Below are 25,885 nucleotides of genomic sequence, written 5' to 3' on the forward strand. Positions count from 1 at the left end.
AGGCAAGAGAGGCCTGTGAAACCCTGGGCCACAGCCGGGGTTGGAGCGAGGGCAAGCTTAGGGCATCAGGTGTGGCTTTATGACAGGGCTGGTTGTCAAATTGCCTCCCCTCACATCTGCATCCATTGATTGTGTGGACGCAGAAAGTGATCTCTGTGGCAAGGGAGCTCCGGCCACAGCTCCTTCCTAGTTCCAGATGTGGCTCTTCCCCTTTCTTGCAGGTGAGATTGCCTGACCACTACTTGTTTTGAGACAGGGTCTTGCTCTGTTGCCCGAGCTAGAGTGCAGTGGTGCGATGAGAGCTCGCTGCTGTAACCTCAAACTCCTAAGCTCAAGTGATCCTCTTGCCTCAGCCTCCCTAGTGACTGAAACCACAGGTGCATGCCACCATGCCCAGCATTTTTTTTTATTGTTTGTAGAGACAAGGTCTTGCTACATTGCCCAGGCTGGTCTCAAACTCCTGGCCTCAAGCGATCCTCCCACCTCGGCCTCCCAAAGTGCTAGGATTACAGGCATGAGCCACTGTACCTGGCTTCATCTGTTTAAAATGGGATCATGGTGTTGCAGGAGGAGAAGGAAGATCCATCTAATGACTGACCCTAGAGACCAGGCGAGGGAGAAGACGAGCATTTATTCACTGGTGAGGCTCAGAGGACAGGGTCCAAATTCTGAGCCCTGAACAAAGAGTGTGACAGTCCTTTATACTTTTTTTAGGAAGGGTGAGGGGCACAGATACAATTTAGTTATTTCTACTCCTAGTGGGAGCAAGATCTTGAGCAGGCAGTAGTCAGGCATGTATGTCGGCCTTGAATTTTTACCTTTCTGGTGTAGGGCTGTTCTTTGTAAGCAAGTAAATTACAGAAGTCATAAAGCAAGTTAGCAAGTTTTACAAGCTTAGCTCCTGGTATAGAGTTTCCATAGAATTTCTTCCTGTTTTCTTTCTTTTCCGTTTCACAGGGGCTGGGGACTCCTACCACAATGGTACTACCTCAACGTGGTTATTTTGATTATGAAGTTCAGACATAAAGTGTTTAAACGAGGCCGGGCGCGGTGGCTCACGCCTATAATCCTAGCACTCTGGGAGGCCGAGGCGGGTGGATCGCTCAAGGTCAGGAGTTCGAGACCAGCCTGAGCAAGAGCAAGACCCCCGTCTCTACTAAAAAAATAGAAAGAAATTATCTGGCCAACTAAAATCTATATAGAAAAAATTAGCCGGGCATGGTGGTGCATGCCTGTAGTCCCAGCTACTCGGGAGGCTGAGGCAGGAGGATTGCTTAAGCCCAGGAGTTTGAGGTTGCTGTGAGCTAGGCTGACGCCACGGCACTCACTCTAGCCTGGGCAACAAAGCGAGACTCTGTCTCAAAAAAAAAAAAAAAAGTGTTTAAACGGTGCCTGGCTTGCAGAGTGCTCTGTTAATGTGGCATCTAAGTGACTGCCTTCCGTGGAGAGGGTCACAAAGGTAATGCACTTCAATAGAGACAGTGCCTAGCACAGAGTAAGCACTCAAGTGGGTTTTTATTTTTTAACTTTTTAAATTGAGATAAAACTCACCATTTAACCATTTTAAAGTGTACACTTCCGTGGTTTTTAGTACTTTTACAATATTGTGCAACTATCATCACTGATTCCAGAACATTTCCCTCACCCCAAAAAGAAACCCTGTGCCTGTTAGCAGTCACTTCCAATTCTTCCCTCTCTCCATCCCCTGGCAACCACTGTTCTACTTTCTCTGTAGACTTATCTATTCTGGATATTTCATGTGAATGGAATCATATAGCATGTGGCCTTGTGTGTCTGGCTTCTTTCATTTTGCATACTGTTTTGAAGGTTCATCCATGTTGTAGCATGTGTCAGTACTTCATTCCTTCTTATGACCATTGTATGGATATACCACATTTTATCGGTTGATGCCTAGTTCAAGGACTCAGGTTCTGTAAGTCTAAGCCATAGGCCCCTGTCTAAGGGGACAAATATGTCAGATACCCTGCCTCTATTTGGTTCCGACTCACTTGGGTTCTTAAAACCCCCGTGGAGGAAGCAAGGTCTATTCTTTGGATGAAAGAACGGAGGCCTTAAGATGAGGCCTGCCAAAGATCCTACAGTTCATGGGAAAATCAGGGATTTATTACACCAGATTCCGGGGCCACCGAGCCAATCGAAGAAATCCCGTCTTTTCACCAAGCCCAGAACGAGGCGCGGCTCACATTTGCTCGCGGCCGGTCCCAGTTTGGGGCAAAAGGAGGTGGGATCAGCAGGCGCTGGGCCGCGGGGGCCAGTTTGCTTCCGGCTGGCCTCGAGACACGTAGCGGGGCTCAGCCAATCAGCGCGGGGCGTGTGTAGTCATGGCAACAGGACGCTTCTACGCTCTGCAAGTTTAGCGCGTGCGGGAGGACTTTGAGTTAGTGCTTTTCTGGTATCCCGCACCCCCAGCAAGCAAGCACACGTAGACGCAGACACATTCGCACACGGCCTGTAGCACCTCTCCCAGCACCGCGATCATGGACGATTCCTGTGAAGGGTTCAAGAGCCTGTTCTTGCTGCTCGGTAAGCCCTGGAAGCATGCCGTCTGCAGGAAGCCCTCAGTGCCCTGGACGCACAAAGGTGGGGTGAGGGCCAGGACCCAGCGGGAGAGCTCATTGTGCCGTCCCCCCTCCAGGTGAGAGGTTGCCAGGGAGTCGAGGGCATGTACATTTCTGAGATTTCCACGCCTGGGCCTAGTTGGAGAAGCTAGCCAAGTTGTCTTGGCTTGGAACCAGAGGCCTGACCCATGTGCCTGGGACCCTCCAGCTCGCTCTGTTTCTCTGAGGGACATTAATGTATTCAGCACTGGAGAAAAGGCATGGGGAAGACTTCTGTCGTCAAAGTTTTGCCAAGAAAGTGCTGGGGAACAAGTTCTTGGCAAAGCACTGCAGTTTCAAAGGTGAAGGACAGAGATAATGGATAATTACAGAATAAGAAGGGGTGAGTGCTGGGTGCAGGGGTGATGCCCAGGAGTAAGAGGTGCACTGAGGGTATGGGACAGAGAGGAACAGTGTTTCCTGGAAAGAATCCTGGAAAAGATCTTTACATGAGGCTTAAAGGTTGAAGAGTTCTCCAAGCCAAAAGGAAAAGGAAAAGCATTTCAGGTGAGGAAACAGCGTGCACAGAGGCACAGAGGCCTGGTGTCTTCAGGAAACTACTGATAGTTTGAGTGTCTCTGGAATTGTGGTGAGAGAGGTCAGAAAGGACAGGATGATGAGAGATCTTATAAGCCAGGAGATGGAGAAACCACTGGCAATGACAGGATTGGGAGCAGTCAGCAAAGGTGGAGACTGAACTGGCAGACTCAGAATTTTGCGTGTGAGAAGAGACCTGGGGCTGTCAAGTGAAAGACTGAAGGTCTTCTCCATGCCTCTTCTCCAGTACTGAACACATGCATATCTAGTGGAGAAATAGGGCAAGCCAGAGTGCTTGGCCACCTTCCCTAGGCACATGTGTCGAGCCTCTGGTCAAATGCCCAGGCCAAAGATGCTGGGAGGTGAGGGAGAGGGGCCAGGCTAGCGGGTGCTACAGGGACTTGAGGGCTGATTAGTCAACGAACATGGAAGGAGCAATCAAAGATGATGCTCAGGTTGGTAGCTAGGGGACCTGGTAGATGGAGATCCTTTTCACAGAGATAGAGAACATGCCCCCAAAGGACCCACGTAGGTGGTGGCAGGGGCGTGAAGACAAATCCAGTCTTAGTTGGTTGAGTTCAAGATCCTTGTAAGCCATTGAAGTGGAGATGTTTTAGGAGCAACTGAATGTATAAAATCAGAGCTGATTCTGAGTCATAAGTATTAGTATGGGTGTCAGTGTCCTCAGGATTAGAGGGCCATAGAAACATGAGAGTGGAGCAGATTATTTGAAAAAAGAAGAGAACCTGGGTGTTAGCCCAGAAAGCACCAACATTTAAGAGGTGAGCAGTAAAAGAAAGGCCCAAGAACAGCTGCCAGAGAGGTAGGATGGGACTTAGGGAGAGATCTGAATCAGGAGCCAAGAGAGGGGAGAATATCAAGAAAGAATGGAATTATCTTCAGGCACTGGCAGGCTATCCCAGAAAAGAGGGAACAAGTGTGTTTTCTGGGCATCAGTGGAGAGGACTGGGGCCAAAAGGTAGAAATTCCAGGGAGGCAAATTCTGGGTCAACATAAGGAAGTATTTTCTAGCAGTCAGAGTTAGGTGTCCCCAATGTTAAACAGAGAGCTCCATGTCACCCTCTGTTTATAATGTCAACAGACAAAAGCCAAACTCTGTAAAATAATTTTAAAGAGACTTATTCTGAGCCAGATTTGAGGACCATGACCCAGAGCCACACCCAAGAAGCCTTGAGCAAGTGGACTCGCCGTGGTTGGGTTACAGTTTGGTTTTATACATTTCAGGGGAGACAGGGGTTACAGGGAAAGTCATAAATCAATACATGGAGGGCATACATTGGTTTGGCCTGAAAAGATGGGCCATCTCGAAGAGGGGTGGGAGTGGGGGTGTGGGGGGGCTTACAGGTTATAGGTCAGTTTAAAGATTCTTTGACTTGTAATTGGTTAAAGACATGAAGCTTTGTCTAAAGGCTTGGAATGTTTTAACATAGGAGCTGTTTATCCAAGACAAGCCACTGGGCACATATTCATTGTGTAAATTGAGGACCTGCAGGTGTGTCTTGCATAGCCTTAGGCCTGCTAATTGGTTACAGAGGATGTCCCCAAGAAGGGAGAGGGGCATGATAAGGCATGTCTGACTTCCCTCCTTGTGGCAGGTAATTTAGTTTTAGGGTATTCCTTTGGCCAAGAGGGGGTCCATTCAGTCAGCCAGTCGGGGGTGAGCCTTAAGATTTTATTTTAGTTCACAATAAACATGGACAAAGTCTGCAGTGGCATCGAGGAAAGAGTCCTTGACCTGGGCAGGGATTGAACTAGTTAGCTCTTGAGAGCTTTCCTCACCAGCTCCACAGGAACATTTTCACCCAGTCTCTACCCTTAGCTACCCAAGGACAGACAGCCTCTTTTATTCTAAGAGCCCATCGCACTTTCTGTCAGTGGACACAGGACCCCCAAGAGCACTAGAATGACACCCCCACGAGGTGGGCACGGTGGGCACCCCTGGAGAAGGGTGGTCGGGGGATGCAGGTTGGGACCGTGTGATAAGACGGACTCTGCTGCTGGGAAGCCTGGGGAGCACCGTGCTCTTCGGAGGGCACAGCAGATGGGAAAACCGAGAACCTGAGAGCCAGGAAGGAGCGGGAGCCTCTGCCAAGCAGAAGGGAGGTCAGTGCAGCCCAGCCACGTGGGTGAGGGGCGGGCGGGTAGGAGGAGATGAGGGAGGGGAAGAGGGCAGGATGCCCAGGTCTAGGAGCGGGGTAGATATTCTAGGAGCGCCAAGAAGCCATGGAAGCACTTCAAATGGGGGAGTGACAGGATCTGATTTTACAGTTTTAAAAGACTCTTCTGGCTTGGGTCTAGGGAGGACACAAGTGGGAATAGCAAGACCAGTGAGGGGCAGATTTTGAATGTGTTCCCAAGGTCTGCAGGGTAAAGTTGAAACCCCTTAGCTTGGCATTTAAGATGGCTCCAACCTTATCTCCCACTAACCTCCTCGTTTACATACAATATGCTTCCAGCGCCCACCCCAAAATCCCACCCCAACTATTCCCCTTGAATAGCCAACCGTTCTTGAAGGTCCACCTCAGTGATACCTCTTCCCTGTCGACCCCCAAGGTCCGGCAAGTTTCTCCCCCGACTGAGAGCACCTCCTTACCCTCTGGCTCCCCTGCCTTGTTCAGTCTGGCGCGCCCGGCACAGCACCAGGCCCTGGGTGATTCTCGGTGAATGCTGGTTTGATGAATGACTAAATTCTCAGGCATCCCTGATGGGTATGGACTTTCTTGTCCAGAAAATGACACATGAGCTTAGAAGTGCTCACTTCCGTCCCTACTGATGTACAGTTTTGTTATTTGCTGACTATGAAAGGAACACATGGGCATTGTAAAGGGACTTAACAAATGTGCTGAATGGTCACTTTATGCCAGGCTGGGCACCAGTGACATAGGGGAACTAAGACACAGTCCCTGCTACTGGGAAACTCACGGGCTGTTGGGAAAAAAGACACAGAAAGCATCTTCATTTCAGAAAAATATGGCAAATGCTGCTACGGGGATAAGTAAGGGGGCTCTGGAGACCCAGAAGGGGGCACGAGAGAGGGGCTGGGAAGGCTGCAGTGGTGCCTGAGGTGAGTGTCAAAGGACGAGTTGGGGAGAATCAAATGAAGCCGGAGAGAGAAGGGCATGTCAGAGGGAGGACGAGGCCCCGCGTGGCTGTGTGCTGGGAGGTGGGGCAGGCCGGAACCACGGGCTGCTCAGTCCGAGCACAAATACAGGGTGAGGCAGAAGGAGCAAGAGAAGGAGTCAGAGAAATTAGAGAAGCTGGCTGGGACGGGAGGATGCCGGGCAGGTTAAGGCAGCTGGGAGCCACGCATGGGATTTAAGCAGAGGAGTTTGGGTTTTAGAAGGAAAATGATAATGACAATATTTCCAATGATGGTGTTATGCGCCTTCTGATTTTTAGAACACTTTCATATCTGTTGTCTCATTTGATCTTAACAGCAACTTCGGGAGGTAGATAGATGGTACAGAGTTTATACCATTTTAGAAATAAAAGACTTGAGACTCAGCAGGATTGGGTGACAGCCTGGAGTAATATCAAGTTAACAGCTAAGAGCTGAGCTCTGGGGCCAGGCAGCTCTGCTACTAATCAACTGTGTGACCTTGGGCCTCTCTGGGCCTCAGTGTCCTTATCTGTAAAATGGGCATAATCATAGCACCAACCTCAGAGGCCTGTCCATTTGTTTTTTTTTTCTTTTTGCCACCCGTTAATCTGCTTCAGAGGCCTGGTTTGTCCTTCGTTCAGTCACTAAATCTTTACTGAGTTCCCATGACGTGCAGGCACTAGGGAGGTGCCAGAGCTCCAGCAGGGAGCAAGAGAGACAAGGTCACAGTCTTCATGGAGCGGATAGTCTATTGGAAAAGGTAAACATCAACCAAGTCCTTGTACGAGGGGATCTCAAAGCAAACGTCTGCCTGAACCAGGGGCTTCATAAATGAGCTGAGCTGCGTGGGGACAATAGGGAATGGTGGGGCCCGTGGAAAGCTGGAGAGGACATGCCCCAGCCTAAAGTGACTCAAGCTGAAACAGTTTAAGCAATATATCAAACAAAACAGGACCTCGTGGCCGGGCGCGGTGGCTCACGCCTGTAATCCTAGCACTCTGGGAGGCCGAGGCGGGCGGATCGCTCGAGGTCAGGAGTTCGAGACCAGCCTGAGCAAGAGCGAGACCCCGTCTCTACTAAAAAAAAAATAGAGAGAAATTATCTGGCCAACTAAAAATATATATAGAAAAAATTAGCCGGGCATGGTGGCGCATGCCTGTAGTCCCAGCTACTCGGGAGGCTGAGGCAGTAGGATCGCTTGAGCCCAGGAGTTTGAGGTTGCTGTGAGCTAGGCTGACGCCACGGCACTCTAGCCCGGGTAACAGAGCGAGATTCTGTCTCAAAAAAAAAAAAAACAGGATCTCGAGCCTCATTCAGTGTGATGGCCACCAGTTTTCAGCCCTTGATTTGCCTGGCTGTGATAAGTGGGAGGAGGGGAACAGGCTGTGACGTGGCGAGGTAAGATGAGGGTATACTTGAGACTGGGGCCTGGGGGATGAGGAGTGAGGAGGGCACGGATGGGGGAGGGAAGCTTCCTAGAGGAGGAAGCAGCATGTGCCAGACCCTTAGGCAGGTTAGGGCTGGGATCACACAGGGAACAGACAGCTCAAGGCATCTGGGACACAGTGGGGAAAGAGAGGCAAGTGATAAGGCCGGACAGGTGGGCAGAGGAGGGGCACGGGACTTTATTTTGAGGATGGTGGAAAGTCATGGAAGGATTTCAAAGTGGCCAGAGGGTGAGTATACAAAAATAATGGCACATGTATTAGGTACAAAGCTACTCTAATGAATTGGCTGATTCCAAACATCTCCACCACCCAATAAAGTAGGTACCATCATTATCCCCATTTTACAGATGAAGAACTTGAGACACAGAGAAGTTAAGTGGCTGGCCCAAGATCACACAGCCAGTGGATGGCAGGACCAGGGCTCAAACCCGAGCATTCTGGCCCCAGAGCCTCTGCTCTGAACGTGTGTGCTGCCTCAGATCAGACAAGATCGGACTGGCGTTTTAAAAAGTTCATTCTGATTGCCAGTAGGAGTGTTGGGAGCTGGGGGTAGGAAGATTGAGTAGGAGAAAGCACATAAAGCCATTAGTTTAGTGCCTGCCATCGGGAGTGCCCAGCGGCATTAGATGAATTCCTCCTCACTATTATAGCAAGTCAATGAGAAAGCCAGGCCTGGGACCCAGGGCCCTGATGCCAGGCCTAGTGCTGAAACATTTTTCCTTCCCATCTCCTTTTAGTTCTATTCCGGAAAGAAACTCACCTTTTAACCCTTTTCCCCAAAGGGCTCTGCCAGTCCGAGACTTCAGTCAGTGATGAAAACGCCGGCAACGTGCCTGTGTTCCATCCTGAGGCCGTCACCGCCCACTGCTTCCAGCAGTTCAAGCAGAAGTTCCACCTGCCTCAAAGCCGCCGGCGGATCATCATCGCGCCTCCCGGGGAGGGGCAGGCGCCCATCAGTCCCACCCCCCCACCCCAGGCTCCCCCACAGCCCATCCCCAGCTTCAAAGCCCTGGAAGCTGGAGATATCCAAGAACAGCCGGAGGATAGTAAGACCTGGCTGAGCAAGAGGGCAAAGCTACGGAAGGATCTGGAGTCCTTTGGCGACGTAAGGAGGTGGCTGGAGAACAAGCCCAGCTTCACGCCTTCAGAGGCCAAGGTCTGGAACAGGATCCACAAGAAGCAGAATGTCCAGTCAGAGGCCCCCACGCCTACTCCCAGGACCGCCAAGGTGAGTAGCCCCATTTGCCAGATGAAGACAAGTGAGGGTTTTCAGGACATGTTAGCATTTAGTTCCCTTAGGTTAGGCAAGACGGTTGGTTCGCCCCATTCCGCAGAGGAGCAAGTGGAAGTCCCAAAAGGGAGGCGTATTATCTATGGCTGCATAACAAATACCCCCAAATGACTTAAAGCAACAAACATCTGTTATCGCTCACGGTTTCTGGGAGTAGCTTAGCTGGGTGGCTCTAGCTCAGTCTTCCATGAAGCTGTAGTCAAGATGTTGGCCTGGGCCTCAGCCGTCTGAAGGCTTGACTGGGGCCAGAGGATTCACGTCCAAGCTGGCTCACCCACGTGACTGCTGGCAGGAGGCCTCCCTTCCTCCCACATGGGCCTCTCCCCAGGGCTGCTTGAGGACACTCAAGTATAGCTGCTGGCATCCTCCAGAGTGAAGGGTCCAAAGCAGAGAGCAAGGGGGCTGCAGTGCTTTCCATGATGCCGTCTCTGAAGGTGAAGGTCTCAGTTTCAGAAGTTTCACACTATCACTTGCACCATATTCTCAGAATTGAGTCATTGAGCACTGCCCACACTCAAGGGGAAGGACAGAGGCTCCTAGAAAGGAGGAGAGTTGAAGGATTTGTGGACATACCTTAAAACCACCCCAAAAGGGATAATTCCTGGCAGTCCATCTTATGGGGTGTTTTAAAAATACTCATTGTTCATTCATTTGTCATTGACACTTGTTTGCTGAGGGCTATATGTGCCAAGCGAGTGCGCACAGGGTTACTGTGAGGATCTCGACTGAGAGGATCTCGACTGAGAGGTTGGGAGAAAAAGGAGGATCTTCCTTTTACAAATATGGAAATGGAAGCTCAGGGAGGCCAACAATTCATCCAAACCTAGGTGGGTAGTAAATGATGGCGCCATTACTAACGCGTCTCTCTGTAATGTTTCCTTGCAACACAGACACTTAAAACTCTTCCCAATTCAGGTAAAGTTGAGATAAGAGGTCAGATAACTTGGGTTTAAACACAGCTCTGCTACTTCCTAGCGGTACAATCTGGGCCTCGGTTTCCTCATCTATAAAATGGGGATATGCATTGTGCCTACCTCCTGGAGTTGCTGTGATGTCTATAAATGGATTGATTTATATAAGGTGCCTAGGACAGCGCTAGGTACATAGTGAGAACTCAATAAATGTTTGCCATTTTTATTACTGTTGCAGTCTCATGGGTGTCATTTGGGTTGGCTGGCCCAGAAACTTCAGGATCAGTCCTTGCTGTTATCGTAGCCAAATACCAAATTTCACGGGCCTAACAGCACATTCGTTTCTGCCAGCAGCACAGTGTCAAGGGATAAGCACTGAACTTGGGTTAGAAACCCAGCTCTACTATGTGACTTGCTATGTGACCTTAGGCAAAGTCACTTTACCCCTGCCTCATTCCTTTCCTGTAAGTGGAGAAAGTGACACCTATACCTCTGCACAGCAAACAATCACTGCCTACCTGCCTAGGGCCTGGGCTTTGTTCAGCTGGGGGTGCATCGCTAAATACCACACGGCCTTGCTCTGAAGGTGTCCTAGTCTGTTTCCCGACACTGGGTGATTTATAAAGAAAAGAGGTTTATTTCCACCCCACAGTTCTGGAGCCTGGAAAGGCCAAGATTGAGCGGCTACATCTTCTCGGCTTCTGGTGAGAGGGCCTCGTGCCACATCGTGACGTGGTGGAAGGCATCACAGGGTGAGGGGGCCACCAGAGGGAGAAAGCCCCCCAAACAGGCTTTTACAACAGAATCATTCTCGCTGTCATGATAACTGATTAATCCATTAACCCAGTAATCCATGAATCCATGAATGGGTCAATTGCCTCTTAAAGACCCCACATCTTCATGCTGTTACACTGGGGATTAAATTTCACCCGGAGTTTCAGAGGGGACAGACATTCAAGCCTTAGCACACAGCATTCACATATTAGTGCGGAAGGCAGACACAACAGATTTAATGGCTCTACAGTTTGCCACAGGCCATTAATGGCAGTGGGTCCAAAATACCCCAGGAGCGCAGAGGAGCAGTAAGCCAGGGAATAGGAAGGCCCTTTGGAAACTGTCAAGTGCTGCCCCGAGGTAAGCGAGCATTCCCATCACGAAATAGTCCTTTTAGTCTGGAACTGGAGGAGTGGGCCTGGGGTAGGTAGAGACAGGGAGAAAGGTGTTCCAGGCAGGAGGCCCGGCAGGAACAAAGCCTGGAGCCGGGAAGGGGTATGTTTTTCGGTGCACTGGGAGACCACAGGGGTATACGTACTGGCTTGTCTGACGGGAGAGATGGAGATAAGAAGGAGATTTTAGTTCTCCTATTGTACGATTCTCCCATTTCAGATGACAAAACCCAGGGCCCAGAGAAGCAAAGTCTCCCAGGCAGTCTGCGGCCAAACGCAGCTGTCCAGAATCCGTGGCCCCCCATCTTGCTGTCTGTGAGGAGCTGCTTGGCCTCTCTCCCGTCATTCTCTAACTTTGGGGACTGCGTCCCATTGGTCTGTGTCCCTTGAACGCCTCCTCTGCCTCACTCTCTCACCTCTTCCAGAAGAAAGCCCCCCGACTCTTCCGCCGAGGGGTGCCCCAGCTCCGGCTGCCCAAGCCCTCCGCCCTGTCGGCCCTGTTCTCCTACCTGCACGGCCGCAAGATCAAGGTCCTGGAGATTTTCAACAAGGTGGACCACAGCGAGAACCAGAGAATCACCAGGGAGGAGTTCGTCGCAGCCTTGAAGGCAGTGAGCGCCCCCCCCCCCCCCAGCCCTGCTTCCTCCGGCTGGGCCCCTGTCCTGGGCTCTGGATCCATGGAAAAGCAGACACAGGGAGCACAAGTGCCAGCCAGTATCGTTACCAGTAGAGCCAGATTGGACAGTGTGGATTAACTGTGGCCAGACCAGACCCTTAAAAGCACCCCCATGCCAGTGTGACCTTGAAAGACCCCACGGGAGTAGAAAGTTCTCAGAGCCACCCCACAACCAGCCGGCTGCCTGGCAAGTCCCTGTCTTACCCACCAGACCCCGGACTGAGCCCAGAGAGACTGGGCCTTCAGTCCTGCCTCTAGAACCTTCTAGAGCTTCTCCAACTGTCACTGGCATATAAATCACATGGAGGAGCATTACAGCTCTTTTAGACATCACATAGGGGTCTTGTTGAAACACAGCTTCTGGCCCAGTGCGTCTGTGCGGGCCCAAGACGCTGCTCTCCCAACAAGCTCCTCCCGATGCCTGTGGTCCTAGTTTATGGGCCACACTTTTACTTGCACTGGCTGTTTAATAATATAAATTAATTTTAAATAAATAAAATAAAAAATCCAGTTCCTCCATCACACCAGCTGTATTCTGAGTGCTCAGTAGTTACACGGGGCAAGTGGTTCCTCTCTTGGACTGTGCCGATGTAGAACATTTGCATCACCATGGAAAGTTCTACTGGTCAGGCAGGGTCTGCAACATATGGCCCACAAGTCAAATCCAGCCTGTGTCCTGTTTTTTTTTTTTTTTTTTTTTTTTGAGACAGAGTCTCACTCTGTTGCCCGGGCTAGAGTGAGTGCCGTGGCGTCAGCCTAGCTCACAGCAACCTCAAACTCCTGGGCTCAAGCGATCCTCCTGCCTCAGCCTCCCGAGTAGCTGGGACTACAGGCATGCGCCACTATGCCCGGCTAATTTTTTCTACATATATTTTTAGCTGTCCATATAATTTCTTTCTGTTTTTACAGGACACATGGCCGGGCGCGGTGGCTCACGCCTGTAATCCTAGCACTCTGGGAGGCCGAGGTGGGCGGATCGTTTGAGCTCAGGAGTTCGAGACCAGCCTGAGCAAGAGCGAGACCCCACCTCTACTAAAAACAGAAAGAAATTATATAGACAGCTAAATATATGTAGAAAAAACTAGCCGGGCATGGTGGCGCATGCCTGTAGTCCCAGCTACTCGGGAGGCTGAGGCAGTAGGATCGCTTGAGCCCAGGAGTTTGAGGTTGCTGTGAGCTAGGCTGACGCCACGGCACTCACTCTAGCCCGGGCAACAGAGTGAGACTCTGTCTCAAAAAAAAAAAAATAAAATAAAAAATAAAGTTTCACTAGAACACAGCCATACTCGTTCATCTATGTATTTATTATCTATGGCTGTTTTCGTGCTGTACTGGCAAAGTTGAGTACTTATGACAGAGACCATACGGCTCACAAAATCTAAAATATTTGCTATCTGTCCTTTTATAGAAAAAGTTTGCATGGGCACAGTGGCTCACAACTGTAATCTCAGCAACTCAGGAGGCTCAGGCAGGAGGATTGCTTGAGAGCAGGAGTTTGAGACCCGCCAGGGGAACATAGCAAGACCCCATCTCTAAAAAAATGAAAAATATTAGCTGAGTGTGGTAGTGCACGCCTGCAGTCCCAGCTACTTGGGAGGCTGAGGCAAGAGGATTGCTTGAGCCCAGCCTAGGAGCTGGAGGCTACAGGGAGCTATGATCACACCACTGCACTGTAACTAGGGCAACAGAGCAAGATTCCCCATCTCTAAAAAAAAAAAAAAAAAAAAAAAAAAAATTTGGCTGACCCCTGGTCTAGATGAATTAAGCTTTTTATTTTTTATTTTATTTATTTATTTATTTTTTTTTTTCAGACAGAGTCTCACTCTGTTGCCCGGGCTAGAGTGAGTGCCATGGCGTCAGCCTAGCTCACAGCAACCTCAAACTCCTGAGCTCAAGGGATCCTCCTGTCTCAGCCTCCCGAGTAGCTGGGACTACAGGCATGCACCACCATGCCCGGCTAATTTTTTCTATATATATTTTTAGCTGTCCATATAATTTCTTCCTATTTTTAGTAGAGATGGGGTCTCACTCTTGCTCAGGCTGGTCTCGAACTCCTGAGCTCAAACGATCCGCCCACCTCGGCCTCCCAGAGTGCTAGGATTACAGGCGTGAGCCACCGCACCCGGCCAAATTAAGCTTTTTAAATATATTTTGAATACGAGATACCTTTAAAAAAACTTTAGGAAGTTGACTGCTACATCTTTTGTGGTTTTAAATCCTCCGTTTTCACACATATGTTTTATAACATGTAGTTATCTGAACAACATTACAAGGCATTTAAAACAACAAAAAACTAAACAGTCTTTAATCTCCATAGCCAAAAAGGTAAAATATTAAATCTTTTAGCACCAAGAGATTTCTGATCTTATTTAAGGAAAGTCTGTTCTCCTAAAGAAACTGAAGAACAAAATTATATTTCCTTTAAAACTTTTCTTCTTGAATATTCAATATTGATGGCAAGCATTATACACCTCCAGAGTTGCTCGTCGTCCTTGTCAGAGTAGGGTGGATAGTATTCCTGACCCTATTTTACTTCAGTTAAGGGAGGTTTATGAGATCCTCGTGGACAAGGATGAGAGACGTGTGAAATCATTCTCCGTACCCAGTGTGGTAAATGCTGTCATTGAGCTTGGTGCTAAGGAGGGTGGGAGCAAGAAGTAACTGACCCTATAAAGATGGTGACATCTGGACTGGGCTTTGAAGGAGGGATAGGAGTTTTTCAGGCAGAGCGGGAGGACCGAGCAAAGGCAGAGGGTGAGAAGGTGCAGGCTGTGCTCAGGGATGGGAAAGGGCCCTGCGTCCTGCAGCAGGGTTGTCGGGTGTGAGTGGGAAGCAGTTGCGGATGAAACTAGAAGCCGGGCTGTGGGGTGGGGCCAGGCAGGTAAGGCTGGGGCCACCAAGGCAGGACATTTGGATGGGATCCTGCCGGTCTTGGGGGCTTTTCTTCTCTCCTCAGGTCGGAGTCCCTCTGAAGAACCAAGAGGTGGAGGATATAGTGATCTATCTCAGCTCTCTTGGGAAGCACAACGCCGTCACCTTGGATACCCTGGCCAGCACCTACAAGCAGTGGTCTGTGGCCCTGCAGACGAGCACCCTGCCCACTGCACAGGAGCGTGCGTACCCCTCCCCGTCCTGTGCCTCCCCGTCCCCATCCTGGGAGCGACCATGGTATGGGCAGCCTTGGCCTCCTGCGACATTCACTTCCTGAGTGTGTGGTCCACCTTTGGCCTACTGTGGTGTGGCCAAGCCTCTGCAATGTCTAGGCCTGGAGGTCCACTAAGGAGCAGATATTCTCTTGCGTGCACAGCTCCCACTGCATCCATTTGATGATGAATGAGCTCCAGCCTGTACCCTAGAGGAAGATACTCAAGGGGTAGGCTTAGCCCACCAGCGTCCACCTAATTAGCTAAGAACTGACCCAAACAGCAAGCCTTTCCAGAGAGGTTTATTTGTGTATGGGTCCAAGGCCTCCTTCCTATTAATCCACACCTTATTGATAAAATGTTAACTAAAATTTCTTGTTCAGAAATCAGAATTAGCACATGTTTAGAGGTTACTGGAAAGCCTACTTTGATATTCTACTATCACGGGTATTATACCACAGCTGCTGTGAACAGTTGTATAGGTTGTGCACAGCTCAAATTCCATTTGCCAAACCATGTGTTTGTGGGGCCACATCTGTCCAAAAAAGGCATAAAAGGCAAATTAGAAATGGACTCGCTAAAGCTCTACGAATTTACTCTATAACACAAGGATGCATTGTGTTTCTTTATATTTTAGTGCCATTGTGGTTGTAAAAAAAAGAACAATTACAACTACTCGCCCATTCCAGTACCCTCCCCAAATATAACCACAACTTTGTTTTTCTAAATGAAACAAATCTTGCTCTGCCCGTATCCACCAGGTTGGCGGGAATTTAATCTCAGACACGTTTGGCAGAGGGGGTGCTCCTTGCCGTCCCTGAGGTCATGTAGGAGCCCTAGAGGAGGTAGTAAGGGAGTTTCCTTGCATGGCTGACGATCTGGGGCAGGGTCTCTGGAGTTCAGGGTCATACTGAACAGGGCGCTCAGCATCCTCACTGGCATGGTTCATCTGGCGGCAGCAGGCAGCCCAGAGCATCCAGTCCTCAGTCCCCTGGGAGATTTCCGACATCCAGTCTCGACCAGCTGCCCTGCAGAGGCACCATCCCCTCCCAGGCCGAGTCTCTGCCCCGCTCAGAACCCAGGGAACCCGAGCGCCCCCGCAGTCTCCTCCTGCCTGGATCACCACCCCCACAGTAGGCATCGCCTGGCATCTGTGCAGGATGCGTTGTGTCCAGAGCATCCCCGGGGTTGCCTCAAGTTGGGTACGCTTTCTCCCTGATGCTCTTTGTGCCTTTTCTGTATAAATCACCGAAGCTCACCTTTATCAGTGTAGCTGGCTGCAAGTCATTTGAGTGACCAAAATGTGCTGTGATGCATATTTGCGGCAAAGGCATTTGGGGCCTGTTAGTTCCCAGGAAATAAACTCGAAGCCAAGCAGCAACTACTTGCTTTAACAGTGCTATTTCGGAATCATCACTGAGTCCCTTTCCCCTGGAGAGTGGCCGTAGGTAAAATAGGTGGACTTGGGTGTCCCTCACTTTGTCTGAAGGGGCAAGAGGGAAGTCCTCTGTGGGTCAGTAGCTCTTCTTGCAGAATTGTCTCAGTTTATCCTTCATGTCCCCTGGAAGTCAGGGTTACTATTCGTGCTTTACAAGGAAGCAGTTGAAGCTCAGAGAGGCTGAGCCACTTGTCCACAGTCTAAATAGAAGGTGGTGAGGCCAGGATTTTATTTCAGCTTCAGGCAATGAAGGCCTGAACCAGGGCAGGGGCAATGGGAATCTTTCAGTCATTCAGATCTTTGTTGAGCACCTACTATGTGCCAGGCACACTTCTAGGAACTGGGAACAGCACAGTGAACAAGCCAAAGACCCTGCCTTCACTGAGCCTACACATAAAGGGTTAAATGAGATGATGCCCAGTAGTGATTCATGCATTGAAGACAACAGGACAGAGTAATGGGGTGGTGGCAGGGAAGGCCTCCCTGAGCAGCAGACATTGGAGCTGACACCTGTGATTGATAGGGGCGGTTTCAGGGCAGTCTGGAAGGGCATCCTAGGCAGGGGGAACTGCCAAGGCAAAGTCCCTGAGGCAGGAAATCTTTCAAAGGACAGAAAGAAGTCAGGGTGGCTGGGTGGAGTGGGTGAGGGGTGAACAGTAGACAGGCCAGGTAGGAAGACAGCTGGGGAACGGCCTTGTAGCCTGCAGAAAGGACTCTGGATCGTAGTCTAAGTGCTATGAGAACCCAGAGGAATGAGGTGATCTGGTTTCTACACATATATATATATATCACACACACATATATATTTAAACATTTTTAGAGACCAGGTCTCGCTGTGCTGCCCAGGCTGGAGTGCAGTAACTACTCACAGGCACGATCATAGCTCACCATAGCCTCAGACCCCTGGGCTAAGCGATCCTCCTGCCTCTGCCCCTGAGTAGCTGGGACTACAGGAACCCGCAACCATGCCTGGCTGTATAGTTTTGAAGGGTCCTATTTTGCCACTTGGTGGAAACAGAGTGACAGAGGATGAGCATGGCGGCTGGAGGGCTGGGGTGGTGGTGCAGCTGAGGGAGACCTTCGTGGACATGGAGAGCAGGGACACATTCAGGGTGCGTCTCAGGTGGGTACGGCCCGGACGTGTGGGAAGGGAGCAGAGGGATGTCCTGGCGCCCGCCCGGTGACGGTGGATGACTGCTTGGTAGATTCCGTGGTTGGGCACCATCACAGCCCCTCCTTCTTTGCCTCTTCCCTCTGACTCTAGACTTGGCCAAGCACAGAGCTTCCCCAAAGAGCCTGCCCAAGAAGCAGGCTGCGGACCCAGCCCCACCGCCTCCCCAGATGGACCTGCTGACGGTGCCCGTGGTCAACAGGCAGACGGAGGCGCGGCCCATGACCCTGGAGGAGATGGAGGACGTGGGCAAACGGTACCGTGAGCGGAAGCGGCAGCACAAGGTACCCCGCCAGCCCAGGGAGGGCACAGGGCTTGGGGACGGGACCGGCTGGGGTTCAAATCCAGTGCAGCGGCACCACCTGCTGGCTGAGGGAACCTACTGTGAGGGGTTCTCACTTCGCTGAGCGCACGCCTTCCCTCATTTGTGCAAGAACAATAACTGCCCATGAGGTTTTTGTAAAGATGAAATTAGATCACACTTCTGCTGGGCACAGTGGCTGGAGCCTATAATCCCAGTGGCTTGACAAGCTGAGGCTGGAGGATCGCTTGAGGCCAGGAGTTTGAGACCAGCCTGGGCAACATAGCAAGACCCTGTCTCTAAAAAATACGAAAAATGAGCCAGGTGTCGTGGTGTGCACCTGTAGTCCCAGCTACCTGGGAGGCTGAGGCAGAAGGATCACTTGAGCCCAGTAGTAAGGCTGCTGTGAGCTATGATGACGCCAATGCAGTCCAGTCTGGGTAATAGGGTGAGACCCAATCTCTTAAAAAAGAGAGAGAGAGAGAGAGAGAGAGCGAGAGATCACGTCTCTGAAAGTATTGAGTTCCCCTCTTCCCATTCTTTGATTACTTTTCTTCCTGAGACCAGGGCTGCATATTCATCACAGCTGGAATCCAAGCGCCTGGCACAGGGCCTGGCCCTGCATAGACCCTCCCAAAGTACATGGCAAGCGAAGGAAGGAAGGATTGATTGAGTGACTTAGTTCGTCCAATAAATATTTATGGAGAGCGTATGATTTGCCAGGCCCTCTTCTGGATGCTGTAGTGAACAATACAGTCCCTGCCCCAGGAAGCTGACAGCCTAGTCAGGGAGGCAGACAACATTAATATACTACTATGTATAAAAAGTACACATTTGCATATACAATATATGTATAATAAAATGGCAGATACTGGTAAGTGCTGTATCAGCTAAGATGTGATCCAATTGCATAATAAGAAAACCCAAACGATGGAGTAGGGACCGGCAAAGTTCCTCTGTGAAGGACCAGATAGTAAACAGTTTAGGCTTTGTGGCCCGTATGGTCTCTGTCGCAACCACTCAGCCTGCTGTCACGGCACAAAGCAGCCACAGACAACACCTAAACAAACGAGCGTGGCTGTGCGCCAGCAAAACTTTATTTATAAAAACAGGTGGTGGGCCAGATTTGGCCCATGGGTTGTACTTTGCTGATTCTATTGTTAGAAACTTTAAAAAGTAGTTTTTTTCCCCTTGGTTAAAAAAAAAGCAGCAGCAGCAGAAGGTGGTAGCTAATAAAAGTGGTTACTTGTTCCCCAGGCCCTTCTACCTTAGCACGTGGCTTCCACTTCAAGGTCACAGATGGCTGCTCCTAAATTGAATCCCTAAGCAGCCAAACACTGGGATGTCATTTTTCAACAGGACTCCTCTAGGGCATGTGTACTGTGCCGTGCTGCATATATTATACAGTCATGTATGCACATCCGTGTACAGGGCTGTGCACATAGAACCACACGCGCTGCCCATTCAAGTGCTCATCAGGGATGACCTTGACCGTGTGTGATTTTCCCCCTGAGTCACTGACCTGAACTGCAGCCCCACTGTGCATAGTCTGCCGTTGCCGTTCACCAGGGCCTCTCGGGGAGAGGTCGGCGAGGAAAACTCAGGGCAAGGGCAGGGTGAGCCTGCCTGCGTTCTCTCGCAGGTCTCCATCCCCTCCATCCAGTACTCGGAGTGCTGCCGGCTGGTGCGCTGTGGGAACAAGCACCTAGACGAGCACTGCCTGCCGTCCACCATCGGTGGGGAGATGAACGAGCTCATTGGCATGTCCCGCAGGGACAACTTTCTGGTCTACCTGCGATGCTGGAAGCTCTGTGAGTTCTATGGCCTCCCGCTGACGGAGGACATCCTCATGAAAGGTAAGGGCCTCGGTGGTTGGCCTTTGGGAAGATGCCAAGAGGCCCCAGGCTAGAGAGAGGGTGACGTCCACTTGAGGCACCCAGTCAAGCTGCTGTGGCCTTTTGTGGGAACACTGGGAACAAGGACGGGGAGGAGAGGAGGAACAGCCCAGCCTGTTTCTGGAACACAGGCCTGAAGGTCTGGGTTCCCCAGCTGAGATTTGGGGGTCTGGATTCCGGAGCCCTGAGCTTGGTGAGTTGGAAGCTCTTCTAGAGCAGGAAGCTCCAAGGCCGGGAGTTCTGGGTGAGGGATCCATGCGGTTGGGTGTAAAGGAACAATCCCAATACTGAAGAGGATGTTTGACAGAAATGATAACTGCCATCAAAACCACTTCTCTGGGCCAGGCCTGTTTCTTGATTCTTGTGCAACAAGCAGTGAGGTAGGAATGTGCCCGGAGACGGCATCTGCCAAGGCCCTGTGCTCTTTGCTCAAATAACGGGACTCAGCTCTGAGATTTCCATGCCGCTTCTGCCCTCTCTTGGGGGAAGAATAATGTTTTCATATTATTTATCCAAGCTGATCTGAGCTCTCTGCATCTCTGGGTAGTGAGTGTTTCTGATAGGTGGGGATGGGGAGGGTCCAGCCCCTGACGGCAACTTAGCAATGCCAGCATCCCAAGCTGGTGAATTTGTGAATTTATACATTTATTGGGCAGGACCCTCTCTGTACTTTAAAAACATGAAGGAGCAAGCTGCGCTTGGGGGCAGAGGTTTTTCTTGTAGGAACCTTGCAGGAAGGAACTGTGGCCACCCTGGGAAATGCAGCTTTCTGAGAAAGGGACACACAGACAGTGGTGTGACTTACCTGAGAACCAGAGTTAACAGTCACAATAGATTATTTCCATCTTTTTTCCCAAGAGGGAAGGAAACGATTACATTCGTTTGCTAGGGCTGACATAACAAGATACCACCAGTCTATGGTTTACAACAAGAAGTTATTTTCTCACAGTTCTGGAAGCTAGAAGTCCAAGATCAAGGTGCCAGCAGGGTTGGTTTCCTCCGAGGCCTCTCTCCTTGGCTTGCAGATGGCAGCCCTCTTGCTGCCTCTTGCCCTGGTCTGTCGCCGTGCACGTGCCCCTTCGTGCCTCTCTCGTGCGCACGTTTCCTCTTACCAGGACACCAGTCAAACTGGATCAGGGCCCACTTTACAGCCTCGTTTTAGCTTGATCACCCCTCTAAAGGCCTTATCTCAGAAATGTATATTCAGGGCAACCTGAATCTATGCTCCTGGGTTGCAAATATAATTAAAAAACAAAACAAAAAAAAACCCAACAACAACAACACAAATAGAGGCCTTATCTCCAAATACAGCCACATTCTAAGGTACTGGGGGTTGGGACTTCGACATATGAATCGTGGGGGGCACACACTGCAGTCTATGACGGGAAAATGTGGCCAAAGGCCTTCAGGAACACAGGCAAAGCAACCTCAGTGGTCAGTTTCCCGCACGCAGCCACGTGCCGCTGTTTGGGCAGCCAGTTGCTGCCTGCCTAGGAGACAGGAGATCCTGCCGCTCTGGACACCCACTTTTCACCAGAACATCCTTCCTCCCTCCTTCCTCAGGGAGCCTCACCTTCCCTGCTTGTCTACATCCCTGGTTTATCCAGCGGTGGAGCTGCAGCTAGTGCCTTCGAAAATGCGAGCAGACGTCCCACGCACCCTGCACAACGGCCCCTGGGTTAGGACTTCCCCAAATGTGCCTCCTCTGTCCCCACCAGAACATAGAGCCACCGTCAATTCTCTCCGCTGCTGTCTTTTGCTAGCTCCTGGGTCCCACACGGGTGAGCTCCAGCTGTCCGCAGGGGCTCGCGTTCACGGCACACAGCAGCATCCCATGCGTGGGCATCCTCTTGCTCCGGAACTGACCACTGTCTTGGCCACTGCCTTTGGGTGTCTTTCTGACAGAGGCCTGATCCAAATATCAGGACTTCCAGCTCTGTGTTCCAGACTAGAGCTTGGTGGGCTCAGACTCCAGGCCTCAAGCTCAGGGCCAGAATTCTAGAACATGAGGTATCCCCCTCTCTTGAGCAAATATAGCTTTATTGGTTTTCTGCGTTTGTTTTATAGATAATACTTGCTTATTTGAATTTTTTGGAAAACATAAAAATAAAAATAAAAATCCCTCCAGCTTGAGTTGGCCACTATTAAAATTTCAGTGACCATCCATTCACAAATCTCTTTTTCTTTTCCATTTGCATAAAATTATTTCTATAAATCATTTAAAAAGCATACTTTAAAAAGTCATGGATACCTTTTGAAAATGTGGATGTTGCGTATCTCCCCTTCCCTCTCCTAACTTCTTACCTGCACAGACTCTCCCCTGGCCCCAAACAACCAACATTAACAACCTGGAGTGTAACTTCCATCACTTTTTCCAGAACACGAGATTTTTTTGTGTGTTACCATCTTAGGATGAGCACTGCTCCACAACTGTAGGAAGGTGGAGACCCTGGCTCAGTTTTTTTTATGTTCTGCACTTCTTAGAAAACTCTCCCAAGGGTATCTGTGAAACTAATTCAAGACAAGGAGAAAACTACCATCAAACAGGTCTAAGTTAACCTAGTGAGGTCTTGGTGGAATCCTCCCGCCTGCTCCTGGGACTCCTAACCAGCCCAGTCCTCTTTGTGCTCGGGCCTTGGGGCCCTTGTTGACCTGGTTATAAACAGTCCCCTTCCTGTGTAGTCCTGTTAGCAGCACCATCGGAAGGCCCAACGCGCTTTCCTGATACGGCACTACAGCTATAGGCCATACCACCACGGGGGCAAGCTGGGAGATGGCTCAAGGGACCCCTCTGCTCAATTTTTGCAACTTCCAGTGAATCTACAGTTATTTGAAAATAACAAGTCAAGTCCGGCCGCGGTGGCTCATGCCTGTAATCCTAGCATTATGGGAGGCCAAGGCGGGGGAGGATCCCCTGAGCTCAGGAGTTCAAGGCCAGCCTGGGCAAGAGCGAGACCCCGTCTCTACAAAAAATAGAAAAATTAGCTGAGTGTGGTGGAGGATCGCTTGAGCCCAGGAGTTTGAGGTTGCAGTGAGCTATGGTGATGCCACTGCACTCTAGCCAGGGTGACAGAGTAAGACTCTGTCTTAAAAAAAAAGAAAACAACAAGTTAGAAAATGTATGTGAGAAAAAAGCCTTTTTAAACAAAAATGCAATTAAAAAGAAAAGCAGCCCCCGTCTGACCCCAGAGGCTCAGGGAGGAGCGGGACTGTCTGAGCTAACGGGCCACGCGTGTTCCTTCCCGCTGCTCACAGCGCTGCTCTACCCGGGAGACAAGATCGTTTTCCAGGAGGACCAGGTGCGCCCGATCCGGCAGCCCGGAGGCTACTACTCTGACTGGAAGCTCTTCCCTCCGAACCTGGCTCTGCTCAGGTCCCAGGGCCTCAGAGAGTCTGCGGCCAAGAAGACTGACAAGCTGAGTTTCAGACCCGCTTCTCTCTGCCCTTTGCCTCTGTCCCATTGCTGTCCCTTCAGTGCGGGGGCTGGGATGCTGAAATACTTGCCGTGTCGTGTTGTGCCAGTGTCTGTGTCCCGAATGGTCACCATATACTGGCCAAGTCCCAAGTGTCATGCCACCACGTGTCTTAGGATCATGGCCTCCTGGCCTCAGCTTCCGCACAGCTGCCCTCCCGACCACAGTCCTACACAGTCGCAAGGTCTCTGGAAAAGAGTATGAGGAGAGCCTTATTAGAGATTTGGGGGGGGGGTGTCACAAATCAACACCCAGGTGTCAGGGGCCCTACAGAGGACAGAGGGGCAGCCCTTTCTCTGCCCTGCTGCCCTGCAGCCAACACACACCTTCTCTGGCAAGAGGCAGGTTTGCAGCTCCTAGGAGGAGAAACGAACGCTGCCCTGGAGCCTGTCCCTGACCCTCAGACCAACCTGAATCCTCTCTGAGAAAATGACCTGCTTTGGTGATCCAAAGCCTAGAACCACCAGATCTGGGTCAAGCAGCAGGTGGCAAGCCCTGGGCAGCATCAGTGGGTGACTGCAGAGGGAGGGGCCCAGCACGGGAGCAGGAGGGGCCAGCAGGCTGGATACCCCGAGGTGGGAGGGGCCCGGGAACTGCCCCAGCACCCTAGACCTCTGCCAGCTGCCCACGGGGGTGTGTCGCCAGAATGCCCAGGTGGGACGCAGCAGAGCCGAGGAGAGATCACACAGGCCTCGGGTTAAATGGACAAGGTACTTCTCTCTCTGAGCCTCAGCATCTTCATGTGTAAAAGGAGCCTAACAGTGGGGATCAGATGAGAAGTGCATGTAAACTTCTTAGCACAGACAGCACTCACTTGGGCATTCTCAAGTGCAGGAGCAGGCCCAGGCCTGCAGGTGCGTCCTGAGCAGGAGCCAGGCTGGTGGGGCCCTGGAGGGCCCTTCTGTTCCCCCTGTGACTGCCTCCCAGCCCCTAGGCCGCTGGCACCAATTCCTGAGCTACGAACCCAGGAAGTGGGTGGGAAGCTGGGAAAGGGATTTTTTGTCCATGCTTAGGTAGGCCACAGCTATAAAGGAGAAAGAGAGGCCCCCTAGGTCAAGGAGAGACATTGGCTCTATCTTGCTACTCAGACAGGATTGGGAAAGAATGCTGTGATTGATTAGCGATGTCTGGCAGGCTCAAGGTTTCGGGGGTTAGTTTTCACCACCCTTGTCCTCAAGGCTGGGTTAGGCTCTGGCAGAGGAAGTGGGAGTCAGGGGCCCCAGAAGGATTCATTTTCAGCAGCTACTACTTATGGAACGTCTCTCATAACTACCCTGGGAGGTCTCTGTTCTGGGCAATGAGAAAACCAAGGCCCAGAAAGGAGAACCCAGCCAGCCAGGTGATGAGACCAGGTCTGGCTGACCCGAGCCCACAGTGCGTTCCCCTGGAGCATGGAGACACAGAGTCAGGACCCCACCCCAGGTAGAAGAAATTCTCTTTGCAGACCTCTGGTTTGAGACTCAGAAATGGGCCCACTCCTGTGGCCCCTGACCTACTCCCCAAGGCCCCATGAGCCTGGATTCCCCTCTCCTAACAAAATGCCTTTTTTTCCTCCACTAGGAAAATGCCAAAGAAAATCAAGAAAATGCACTTTAAGGAGTTTGAGGAATTCACCAGGTCTGTGGCCAATCCAGAAGGAAGGAAGGAAGGAGAGTGGGGGGGAGCTGGCCTCACCTTGGAGGGTCCCTGGGATTCTGCATGTTGCGTCCTGTGCCCGGCACAGCATCTGAGTCTTTCCGTGTGTTAACTCACTTAAATCCTCTCGACAACCCTATGAAGTTAGCCTTAGCATACCCGTATTACAGAAGAGGAAACTGAGGCACAGAAAGGTCAAAGTCACACATCTATTAAGTGGTGGAGTGGGGATTTGAACCCAGCTAGGCCAGCTCCAGGGGCTGCACTCCAGGTAACAGATGGTGCACGGTTAAGACTTTGGGTTTCAGAGGCAGCAGACTGGGAGTCAGATGGCACCTGGTCGCTTGCTCGCTGTGTTACAGCCTTGCTAGACCTCTGGGTCCTCACTGGAGGTCGACGGGATAACAGAACCTACCACATGGAACTGCAGGGAGGACTGAGGTACTGAGCTGCTTAATACAGTGGTAAATCTCCACGTTGGTCACAGTTGGTGTGCTCTAGGGAGAAGGAGCCTGAGCCCTGGCCTGTCAGCGGACAACGTTCCTTCTGTCTTCTCATTTTCTAGGAAGCTAAAGGTGAAGAGCCCCAGTGGTCCACAGCGAACCCACCCCAATTCCTTCTGGCCGGGGCACCTTCTGGATAAGCTGTGTCTCTACCTGCCCACTGTGGCCACTGACCGGAGCCTGGCACTCTTCTGTTGTATCCAACCCCAGCCCCACGTCTACCCAGCCACCTACCACCCTGACCGCTGGTGGCCCCTTAGGGAGACAAGCTACATGACCAGTGCCCACTATGATGCCGCCAAGGTCTACTACATCAACTAGAGTGGCCCAGGTGTTGCTGGACCCAGCCATCCTGGGCCAGGGGCCAGTGTGGCAAGCAGCCCAAGCCATAGACACAGGAGTGTCAAAGAGCTAGACAAAAATCCTTTCAATGGAATGGCCTAGGGCCAGCTCCTTCTGGACCCAAAATGTCCAGTTTCTCAGAGGATAGATGTGTCTAGGGAAAAACATGCAGTTTTTGGACTGTTCTACCCCTGACCTTTGCCCTTTTGAAATAAA

General features: G+C 50.9%; 1 protein-coding gene across 1 annotated transcript; it reads left to right on the forward strand.

Moving 5' to 3' along the window:
- The first annotated feature begins 2,498 nt into the window (after positions 1–2,498).
- On the forward strand, positions 2,499–25,648 carry EFCAB12 (EF-hand calcium binding domain 12). The gene is made up of 9 exons (XM_069484408.1): positions 2,499–2,544; positions 8,507–8,952; positions 11,518–11,703; positions 14,725–14,881; positions 17,614–17,804; positions 19,464–19,677; positions 22,972–23,131; positions 24,750–24,806; positions 25,390–25,648. The coding sequence occupies exons 1-9, from the start codon at positions 2,499–2,501 to the stop codon at positions 25,646–25,648; spliced, it is 1,716 nt and encodes a 571-aa protein (XP_069340509.1).
- The last annotated feature ends 237 nt before the right edge of the window (positions 25,649–25,885 follow it).

This window comes from Eulemur rufifrons, chromosome 10 (assembly GCF_041146395.1).
Source record: "Eulemur rufifrons isolate Redbay chromosome 10, OSU_ERuf_1, whole genome shotgun sequence".
NCBI classification, from domain to species: Eukaryota; Metazoa; Chordata; class Mammalia; order Primates; family Lemuridae; genus Eulemur; species Eulemur rufifrons.

Excerpts from the sequence above, each read along its gene's own strand:
- EFCAB12 (XM_069484408.1), top strand. The coding sequence starts at position 2,499 with ATGGACGATTCCTGTGAAGGGTTCAAGAGCCTGTTCTTGCTGCTCG. Across the intron at positions 11,704-14,724 it reads TCGTCGCAGCCTTGAAGGCA|GTCGGAGTCCCTCTGAAGAA; the intron begins GTGAGCGCCCCC and ends TTCTCTCCTCAG. Across the intron at positions 19,678-22,971 it reads GGAGGACATCCTCATGAAAG|CGCTGCTCTACCCGGGAGAC; the intron begins GTAAGGGCCTCG and ends CGCTGCTCACAG.